This window comes from Sprattus sprattus (assembly GCF_963457725.1).
Source record: "Sprattus sprattus genome assembly, chromosome: 9".
Lineage (NCBI taxonomy): Eukaryota > Metazoa > Chordata > Actinopteri > Clupeiformes > Clupeidae > Sprattus > Sprattus sprattus.
Genome location: NC_137928.1, coordinates 3,666,965 through 3,678,703, shown reverse-complemented (window position 1 = coordinate 3,678,703; position 11,739 = coordinate 3,666,965). Strand labels below are relative to the sequence as shown.

At 41.3% G+C, this 11,739-nt stretch overlaps 1 protein-coding gene across 1 annotated transcript in view; it reads right to left on the bottom strand.

Annotated features, from left to right (window-relative positions):
• Positions 1 to 638: 638 nt before the first annotated feature.
• The window catches only part of LOC308369985 (protein NLRC3-like), a gene marked incomplete at both ends in the record, with an annotated part of 15,404 nt that continues 4,303 nt past the window's right edge, over positions 639 to 11,739 (bottom strand). Inside the window, 5 exons of the mRNA XM_080844544.1 lie at positions 639 to 819; positions 1,543 to 1,719; positions 2,008 to 2,181; positions 2,532 to 2,708; positions 7,253 to 9,061. Of these exons, the coding sequence (XP_080700670.1) occupies positions 639 to 819; positions 1,543 to 1,719; positions 2,008 to 2,181; positions 2,532 to 2,708; positions 7,253 to 9,061 (2,518 nt within the window). The remainder of the gene's footprint in view (positions 820 to 1,542; positions 1,720 to 2,007; positions 2,182 to 2,531; positions 2,709 to 7,252; positions 9,062 to 11,739) is intronic.

Below are 11,739 nucleotides of genomic sequence, written 5' to 3'. Positions count from 1 at the left end.
ACACACACACACACACACACACACACACACACACACACACACACACACACACACACACACACACACACACACACACACACACACACACACACACACACACACACACACACACACACACACACACTCAGGGATACAAACACACACATACCCAGGGGAACAAACTCAACCACATCAACAAACACACACACACCCTGAGGGATACAAAACCACACACACACAGACACACAATCATGGACACACACACACAGATATACACACACACATAGGGACACCAACACACACACGCACACACAGGGATACAAACACACACATACCCAGGGGAACAAACTCACAAACATCAACACACACACACACAAACACATTCAGGGAAACAAAGCCACACAGACACACAATCATGGATACCCACACGCACGGATATACACACACACACACACACATAGAGACACCAACACACACACGCACACACACTCAGGGATACACACACACTCAGAAAGATATATGCAGCCAACGTGCTCCTGAGCTCTGTCGCATATAACCACCAGAGGAAAAAACACCAACATACATACAATTAATTAAACAAAAAATACCTTTATACTATTAGTATTTCACCCACCCACACATATTACATGAAATTATGCTTACTGTAGTTCCTCCAGTTTGCAGTTTTGATGAGAAAGAGCAGAACATAAAAGTTCGACTCCTGAGTCTCCCAGCAGCTCATTGATACCCAGCTTCAGCTGTGTGAGACTTGAGGAGTGTGAGGTCAGGGCAGAGGCCAGATAGGAACAGCTCTTCTCTGTCAGGTTACAGCAATTCAGCCTGGGAGAAACATCATGATACGTCTGAATATTAATCATCAATCCTTTGTTCTCCCCACACACACTCAAGGATACACACACACACAGCCACACAAATTCTCAGGGATACACATTCAAACTGATAAACACACACACACACACACAAGGATACACATACACATGAACACAAACACCCACACACACTCAGGGATACAAACAAACACACAACCACACACCCAAAAACACAAATGCACTCTGGGATACACACACAAACACAGATATACACAGACACATAGACACACACACACACACACACACACACACACACACACACACACACACACACACACACACACGGGGACACCAAAACACACACACTCAGAGATACAAATACAAACATATCCAGGGGAACAAACTCACACACATCAACACACAGACACACACACTCAGGGATACAAAGCCACACAGACACACAATCATGGATACACACACACACGGATATATATACACACATAGGGACACCAACACACACACACGCACACACACACTCAGGGATACACACACACACACACACACACACACACACACACAGATATATGCATCCTAGGTGCTCCTAAAGCTCTGTCTCATATAAACAACAAATGAAAAAACACCAACATACATACATTTCATTCATTAAACAAAAAATACCTTTATACTATTAGTATTTCACCTAACCACACATATTGCATGAAATTATGCTTACTGTAGATTCTCCAGTTTGCAGTTTTGATGAGAAAGAGCAGAACATAAAAGTTTCACTCCTGAGTCTCCCAGCAGCATATTGCTACCCAGGCTCAGCTGTGGGAGACTTGAGGAGTGTGAGGTCAGGGCAGAGGCCAGATAGGAACAGCTCTTCTCTGTCAGCTTACAGTCATCCAGCCTGGGAGAAACGTCACGATACATCTGAATATTAATCATCAATCCAATATCCCCCGCACACATACACAAACACACACACACACACACACACACACACACACACACACACACACACACACACACACACACTAGATTCTCCCGAGGCTCACCAAAGGAACTAACACCAACATAAATACAATTCATTTACAATTCAACTAAAAATACCTTTGTAGTATTATTAGCATTTAACATACCCCCCCCCCCCCCCCCCACACACACACACACACACATTACATGAAAGTATGCTTACTGTAGATTCTCCAATTTGCAGTTTTGATGAGAAAGAGCAGAACATAAAAGTTCCACTCCTGAGTCTCCCAGCTCATTGTTACACAGGTTCAGTTGTGTGAGACTTGAGGAGTGTGAGGTCAGGGCAGAGGCCAGATAGGAACAGCTCTTCTCTGTCAGGCCACATTTAGTCAGCCTGGGAGAAACATCATGATACATCTGAATATTAATCATCAATCCTCTATCCTTCACACCCCCCCACACACACAGGCACAGACAAACAGACACACAGGCACAGACACAGACACAGACACAGACACAGACACAGACACAGACACGCACACACACACACACACACACACACACACACACACACACACACACACACACACACACACACACACACACACACACACACACACACACACACACACACACACTAGATTCTCCTGAGGCTCACCAAAGGAACTAACACCAACATAAATACAATATATTTACAATTCAACTAAAAACACACACACACACATTACATGACAGTATGCTTACACTAGTGTCTCCAGTTTGCAGTTTTGATGAGAAAGAGCAGAACATAAAAGTTCCACTCCTGAGTCTCCCAGCAGCTCATTGTTACGCAGGTTCAGCTGTGTGAGACTTGAGGAGTGTGAGGTCAGGGCAGAGGCCAGATAGGAACAGCTCTTCTCTGTCAGGTTACAGTCAAACAGCCTGGGAGAAACATCATGATACGTCTGAAAATAATCATCAATCCTCTATCCCCCCCACACAGACTCAGGGATACAAATACACACGGATACACAAACACACTGATAACACACATGCACACAGGGACACCTATATATACTGTATACTGTATACTAGGAGCATCTAGGCTATCTATCTATATATATATTTTTATATATATATATATATATATATATATATATATATATATACAGTACTGTGCAAAAGTTTTGAACTAAGAATGCTTTGAAAAATGTAAACAATAAATGTTTATTTTGTATCCATTGACATGGTAAGACTGAGCACAGCAACAATACACAACGTAGTTATACTGCATCAGCAGGGTCTCTCCCAGACAAAGATTTCAAAGCAGACAGGGGTTTCAAAATGTGCAGTTCAAGCTCATTTGAAGAAGACGTTGAGGATCGTAGACGCAGTGGTCAGCCAAGGAAACTTAATGCAGCTGATGAAAAACACATCAAGCTTATTTACCTTCGAAATCGGAAGATTTCAAGCAGTGGCATCAGCTCAGAACTGGCAGAAACCAGTGGTACCCAGGTACAGACATTTACTGTCCGGGGAAGTCTGGCCAGAAGTGGTCTTCATGGAAGAGTTGCAGCCAAAAAGCTCTACCCCGACAAGGAAACAAAGCCAAGTGACTGAACTAAGCACGAAAACATAGAAACTGGGGTGCAGAAACATGGCAGAAGGTGCTCTGGACTGATGAGTCAAAATTAGAAATATTTGGCTGTAGAAGAAGGCAGTTTGTTCGCCGAAGGGCTGGAGAGAGGTACAATAATGAGAGTCTGCAGGCAACAGTGAAGCATGGTAGAGGTTCCTTTCCAGTTTGGGGCTGCATTTCTGCAAGTGGAGTTGGAGATTTGGTCAGGATGAATGGTGTCTTCAATGCTGAGAAATACAGGCAGATACTAATCCATCATGCAATACCATCTGGGAGGCGTATGATTGGCACCAAATGTATTCTGCAGCAGGAACATAACCCCAAACATACAGCCAATGTCATTAACAACTATCTTCAGCTTAAAGAAGAACAGAAAGTCCTGCAAGTGATGGTATGACCCCCACAGAGCCCTGATCTCTACATCATCGAGTCTGTCTGGATTTACATGAAGAGACAGAAGAATTTTAGGAAGCCTACATCCACAGAAGATCTGTGGTTAGTTCTCCAAGATGTTTGGAACAATTTACCAGCCGAGTTCCTTCAAAAACTGTGCGCAAGTGTATCTGGAAGAATTTATGCTATTTTGAAGGCAAAGGGTGGTTACACCAAATATTGATTTAATTTAGAATTTTCTTCTGTTCCTTCACTGCATTTTGTTAATTTATGAAGAATTGATGAAAATAAACTGTTAACACTTCCATTTTTGAAAGCATTCTTAGTTTACAGAGTTTTCACACCTGCCTAAAACATTTGCACAGTACTGTACGTATATATGAAGCTCATATAACCACCAAAGGGAAAAACACCAACATACAATTCATTAATTAATTAAACTAAAAACACCTTCATATTATTAGTAATTCACTTACCACTGAGACAGTCTAGTAAGATGAAGCACATAGAGCAGTGAGACAGTCCAGTAAGAAGAAGCACATAGAGCAGTGAGACAGTCCAGTAAGAAGAAGCACATAGAGCAGTGAGACAGAGCAGAAGAACTATATTCGGTATATATATAGATCTGGTAAGAAGAGCGCTATTTCTTTTTTGTTCCTGATTTTTACACAGCAATGCATTGCTATTTTTGCTATTATTTTGTAGAGGATTGTTTTCCTGGGGATTATGTTTTTTTTCATGGGGTTTTGGCTGATTTTAAAGGCAATCGAGGAGGCAGGCCGACACTGCGGCCTGACGGAACACTGGGTCGGCTGGTGTGCATTTATTAATCCCAGTTATTCTAGTTTTTCATTTTAAATGCATTTTCAGAAATGTTGTAAAGTTAAAGGGTACAATGTGTAAATAACAGTGGAAAAAGTCTGATGTAATGTTTTAATTTCAAGCAACAAAGGGTGTACATTTTGAAACTGTGTGTAGACTTCCGCCGGCCACTGTATATGCCCCTGTGTCCTTTTTAAGATTGTACTTTTGCATTTTCTCCAAACAAAATTTAACTTTTATTTCCTCGACACTGTGTTGTGTGATTTTGCCATTGATATGTTTAACCCTTCTAGCCCCAAGGTGCCCCGTGGGGAACTTAGTTGTATTTTGATTAATAGATTTAAAAATCTCTGTGAGTTTTTGTCCTACAAACATGAAGCTAACACCTACAGGAACCCTTAAACCCTTTTCTTTTAAAATATTTACAGTTAGAAACTAAAATATAAATAATCACTTTGTAAGGAGAATATAACTTATCCTTTGCACATTTCAGTCTGTGAGTGAGGTTTCAGGAGCCTACGACCCGCCCATTAGCAAATGACAACCATTCATATGATAAAGAAATGGTAATTCAGTGATTACTATTGGGTCATGATGTGTCAAGAAAAGCTGTAGGGGGGAGAGGGCCACAAAGACATTCAAGGGCCATTACGTGCTGGCCATAGTCTTTTGACCAAGGTGTCCCAGAATGTTCACACCTCTCTCATCAATATGCATAGTGGTCTAAGTGAAGAAACTGTCACTTTCTATATTACTTATAACCAGTATAGAAAGCACACACACTTTTTGAATGCTAAACTCACCTTTTTGGAGCAAACACCTTTGTTTACAAGGTTCAGAGTAAAAAAGAAAACTTCCAAAATATTAACAATGTATTTTTGTACAGAGTCTGAGCACCTCTAAAACTAGATTTCATTTTTGTGTCTTTATATTTAATTTAATACAAAACTTTGTTTTACTGCATTCCTTTTAGTCTCATTGTATTATTGCTGAGTTGTTGTAGAATATAATCATAAATGCCACTTTTGCCTCATGGTTTTTAGTTAGATGAAATATAAAAAAATATCAGGCATGGCAAACTACCTAACAGAGTAAAAAAAAAGCCCTTGGGGTTGGAAGTGTTAACATCTTAATGTCTGAGGTCGTTTTTTTGAGACTTTGCTGCAGGAGTGTCTACTTATGGTCTGTCCCTGATTAATGGGCCATTTATAAATGTTTATAAACTATAGATAGTGCCCGCTTTAGATCAAGCACTGCAAAACACTTTACTTATGATTAATAAATGGTTTCTAAAGACCTATGTTAAGCGTCAACTGAGGTATTGCTACATGTGCAAACATTTATGAATTCACTGAATACATGATAAAGGTTATTAATAATGACCCATAAATGCCGAGTAGACCGATCGAATACCGATACCTCTTAGATTTGGTCTCCATGAAAGTGCAATTAATTTGGAGGCAGATGTTATTTTATCATCTGCAGATTATGTGCCTAGTACAAAATGAACAGAGCAAGGCTATCCCAAGCCAAAAAAACAGAGCTTACTGGTTTCTGCTGTCTCTGCATGACCTCTGAAGCAGAGACTGAGGTGCAGGGACTGATGGCACCATTCACACATGGACTGTTCACACACACACAAACACACAAACCAACATGGACTAAACCTACTCATACGTATGGACATATTATGGACTGTTCACATTCACACACCATAACACACACACAGGGCAGGGCAGAGGTCAAATCGGAACAGCTCTTCTCTATCAGGGTACATTCATTCAGCCTGGGAGAAACAACACGATACACCTGAACAACAGACGGGCCCAGTGTCCTACAGGGTTCAGGGGTTAGTGGTGGTGTGTTGCTGCCCTATAAGGCCACTTAAGGGTGGAGCATAACAAGTGTTCATTAACATTGCAAATCATTGTGATTAAGCCAGTTTTGATCCAAAAGCATATGCCAGCCATCCCAGCATCTGGGTAAGTTTTAGCATTCACACCCTAACTCAAAGAAACTAGAATTGGACTTTATATATAAAATGTGATATATTTGGTTTACAACCTAGCATGGCATTCAATATATTTACCAGGAATGTATAATATAGACAAATATCTTACATACTCAAAATAAGCCTGAAGTTCAGTAACCAATAGAAAACGCCAAACAACTAACATGTAATATACTGTTTAGTATTTGACCTTCAATCAGTTTAACACTGATGTGAGGTATGAACTGCAGTCAGGAGTGTTTGCTGTACTCTCAGTTTAGGATAAATGTTCTCTTATCAGTGCAGTTTATTTACCAGGAACAACGTCAACTATTTGATGATGTGCCGTCTACTGACAACCAGGGAACTCCATCTTACTTTTCTCTCTCACTCTCACATACACACACACACACCCACAAACACAGTATGATACCAAGCTGATGCGGATGTTGTGACCACTGGCACCAGCTTCTCGCACACACAACAGAGACTGATCAAAAGTGTTTGCTCCACTCAGGTGAAGTACAAATTTGGTTTGTGGACGTAGTTCATTTACCATATTGATGATTTGCCATCTACTAATAAACTGTCAGAGAAATCTCTCACACACACACAGACACAGACACACAGTATTTTACTTACGTAGCTAATGTGGAAGCTGAGAACATTGGAACCAGCTTCTGAAGAACATCATCTAGACTGAGGAGTTCAGTCAGGTCTTCCTCCGGTGTCTTTATGTACTTCAGCAGGTCAAACTCATCCAGCTGCTCTTCTGAAGTCTTAAACTCAAATCTCTTAGTCTGCCACTCTCCTGGTAAGAGCATGTCTACAGACAGAGATCCTGAGCTCCTGTCAATGACCTCCACTACAGCATGGCGATTCAGCTCATTCAGACAGTAGAACAGGTTGATCTTTCTGTCTGAATGACCTTGATCTCTGATCTTCTGCTTCACATACTGGACCGTTTGCTCTGAGCTCTGTGACTGGCTTCCTGTCTGGAGTAGAAGGTCTCTTAAGAGATTCTGATTGGACTCCAGTGAGAGGCCCAGAAGGAAGCGGAGGAAAAGGTCCAGGTGGCCGTTCTTACTCTGTAAGGCCAGATCGACTGCAGTCTTGTGTAGTTCATGAAGTGTTGCAGCTCTGAACAGAGCAGAGAGCTGAGAGGTTTGCTGTTGCTCAGGCATGTATCTCTCTCTGTTGCTGAAACAGATGAACACACATAAAGCTGCAAGAAACTCCTGAATGCTCAGATGCACAAAGCTGAACACCTTCCCCTGGTACAGCCCAGACTCCTCTCTGAAGATCTGAGTACAAACTCCTGAGTACACTGATGCTTCTGTGACATCAATGCCACACTCACTTATGTCTGCCTCATAGAAGATCAGATTGCCCTTCTCAAGCTGTTGAAAAGCCAGTTTCCCCAGTTTGAAAATCATCTCCTCATCTATCTCTTTTCTCTCTGTGTACTTTTCATTTGTTATGGTTGTCTGAATGATCAGGAAGTGAGTGTACATTTGAGTCAAAGTCCTTGGCATTTCTACACTCCCCGATTCATCTGATGTTCTCTCCACAACAGTGGCGGTAATCCAGGAGAAGACTGGAATGTGGCACATGATGTAGAGGCTCCTGGATGACTTCAGGTGTGTGATGGTTCTGCTGGCCAGGTTCTCATCGCTGATTTTCTTCCTGAAGTACTCCTCTTTCTGTGGGTCGCTGAATCCCCTTATTTCTGTCACCTGCCAGACACACTCAGGACGGATCTGATTGGCTGCTGCTGGTCGGGTGGTGATCCAGAGGAGAGCAGAGGGAAGCAGGCTCCCTTTGATGAGGTTTGTAAGCAGCACGTCCACTAAGGCTAGCTCTGTCACATCACAACACCTTGGGTTGGAGTGGAAATCCAGAGGAAGTCGGCACTCATCCAGACCATCAAAGATGAACATGACTCTTGAATTAATGAAGATTGCTTGATTTTCTATTCCTGGGAAAAAGTGCTGAAGAAGATCCATCAGACTGAGTTTTTTCTCCTTCATCAGGTTCAGCTCTCGGAAAGGAAGAGGAAATATGAAGTGGACATCCTCATTGGCTTTTCCTTCAGCCCAGTCAAGAATTAACTTCTGCACTGACACTGTTTTTCCAATGCCAGCCACTCCCTTTGTCAGCACTCTTCTGGTGGGTTTGTCTTGTCCAGATAAAGGTTTAAAGATGTCATTGCAGTTGATTTGTCTGCCTGATGCTGCTTCTCTCCAGGATGCTCTCTCTATTTGTCTGACCTCATGTTCATCATTGACCTCTCCTCTCCCCCCCTCTGTGATGTAGAGTTCTGTGTAGATCTTACTGAGGAGTGTTGGATTTCCCTGCTTTGTGATTCCCTCAGTCAGACACTGAAACCTCTCCAGAAGATGGGATTTGTGGAGCTGCTGCATTTCCACACTAACTTGACCAGGTTGGTCGCTGTGTGTGAAAACAAAAATAATATTAAATAACTTGTTTACTGTAATATCAGTTTAACTTTCTGTTGGCACAGTAATATCGGTGTAGTCTATATAACTGCCACTCTGTCGGAAGAGTTTTATATAAACTACCATCAGCACTGAGTCCCCCTAATGCTCATCTCTCATGTGATTGCTGATTAATCAACTTGCTTCATATTTCCTCTGCAGTAGTTCATCCTCTGCACAGAAACAAGCACACACACCTACACACACCTCAGGATGTTGGTGTTTACCAATGTATGACCAGATGTATACAAATGTAACATATTCATGTTTGGTCTTGAATTGATCCTTCTGATGTGGTCAGGAGTCTGATCGTCGTTTCAATCTGAAGGGCCTGCCATTGCTGTGTTATTAGAGTAGTCCCACTGTAACCTCTACCTGGGCATTCCGGGTGAACGTTATTTAAAGGGATTTGCTGCTGGTAAATACTTCAGGTATAAAACCACTATAGAGTATTTGGGCTCTTTTTCTCTTTCTTCTCTTTCTGCTGCAGTTTATCCTCTCCTGTCTTCGAGTGTGAGGATCCTCTCTTATAACTGTTTACTTTAATAATAAACTGATCAGTATTATCAATAGTAATTCATATAACTCCTCATGAGTGGTGTCATGACATCTAACAATTGGCTTAGACACTGCTTGGTAATACTGTAGGTCATTTAATAATTCAATTTGGTCAGATTAATTGCATTTTACGCAATATTTACCACTCTAAGGGCCTGATTTACTAACATGCGACCGCTGCTTAATCTGCGCTCGCACATTAACGTACGGTGTTTTTGCGCATTTTCCTTGTTATTTATCAAACCAGATCACGCTGGGCAATCTGTGTTTACTCCGCCCTATATAGGGCCTGATTTACTTACACTGCGACCGCTGCTTAAACTGCTGTCGCACATTAACGCACAGTGTTTTTGCGCATTTTCTGTGGTATTTATTTAGGAAGAGAAAAATTAAGGTTCAGCGAGGTGGAGATATATACAGCCGCGGAAAAAATTAAGAGACCACTTCAAAATGATCAGTTTCTCTGGTTTTACTATTTATTGGTATGTGTTAAAGTAAAATGTACATTTTTGTTTTATTCTATAACCTACTGGCAACATTCCTACCAAATTTCAAATAAAAATATTGTCATTTAGATCATTTATTTGCAGAAAAATGACAATTGGTCAAAATAGCAAAAAAGATGCAGTGTCTTCAGATCTCGAATAATGCAAAGAAAACAAGCTCATATTCATTTTTAAACTACACAATACAAATGCTTACACTTAGGAAGAGTTCAGAAATCAATATTTGGTGGAATAACCTTGATTTAAAATCACAACGTTCATGTGTCTTGGCATGCTCTCCACCAGTCTTTCACATTGCCGTTGGGTGACTTTATGTTACTCCTGGCGCAAGAATTCAAGCAGCTCGGCTTCTTTTCATGGCTTGTGACCATCCATCTTCCTCTTGATCACATTTCAGAGGTTTTTTTATGGGATTCAGGTCTCGAAATTGGGCTGGCCATGACAGGGTCCTGATCTGGTGGTACTCCATCCACACCTTTACTGGCCTGGCTGTGTGGCATGGAGCATTGCCCTGCTGGAAAAAACATTTCTCAGAGTTGGGGAACATTGTCAGAGCTAAAGGAAGCAAGTTTTTCTTCCGGGACAACGTTGTACTTTGCCTGGCAGAGGTTTGTAAAAGACCATAAGGATTGAAAAAAGCGGACTGGAGGGTCTTCTAGTTCGTCTTCTCTGATGAGTCCAATTTTCAGCTTTGCCCAACACATGGTCGTCTGATGGTTAGACGGAGACCTGGAGAGGCCTACAAGCCAGAGAGTCTTGCACCTACTGTGAAATCGGACTCATCAGAGAAGACGAACTTAGAAGAACCTCCAGTCCGCTTTTTCAACCCTTATGGTCTTTTACAAACCTCAGCCAGGCAAAGTACAACGTTGTCCCGGAAGAAAAACTTGCTTCCTTTTTCTCTGACAATGTTCCCCAACTCTGAGAAGTGTTTTTTCCAGCAGGGCAATGCTCCATGCCACACAGCCAGGCCAGTAAAGGTGTGGATGGAGTACAACCAGATCAGGACCCTGTCATGGCCAGCCCAATTTCGAGACCTGAATCCCATAAAAAACCTCTGAAATGTGATCAAGAGGAAGATGGATGGTCAAAAGCCATGAAAAGAAGCCGAGCTGCTTGAATTCTTGCGCCAGGAGTAGCATAAAGTCACCCAACGGCAATGTGAAAGACTGGTGGAGAGCATGCCAAGACACATGAAAGTTGTGATTTTAAATCAAGGTTATTCCACCAAATATTGATTTCTGAACTCTTCCTAAGTTAAAGCATTAGTATTGTGTAGTTTAAAAATGAATATGAGCTTGTTTTCTTTGCATTATTCGAGATCTGAAGACACTGCATCTTTTTTGCTATTTTGACCAATTGTCATTTTTCTGCAAATAAATGATCTAAATGACAATATTTTTATTTGAAATTTGGTAGGAATGTTGCCAGTAGGTTATAGAATAAAACAAAAATGTACATTTTACTTTAACACATACAAATAAATAGTAAAACCAGAGAAACTGATAATTTTGAAGTGGTCTCTTAATTTTTTCCGCGGCTGTATATTGGTTCACGTTCGCTCAAT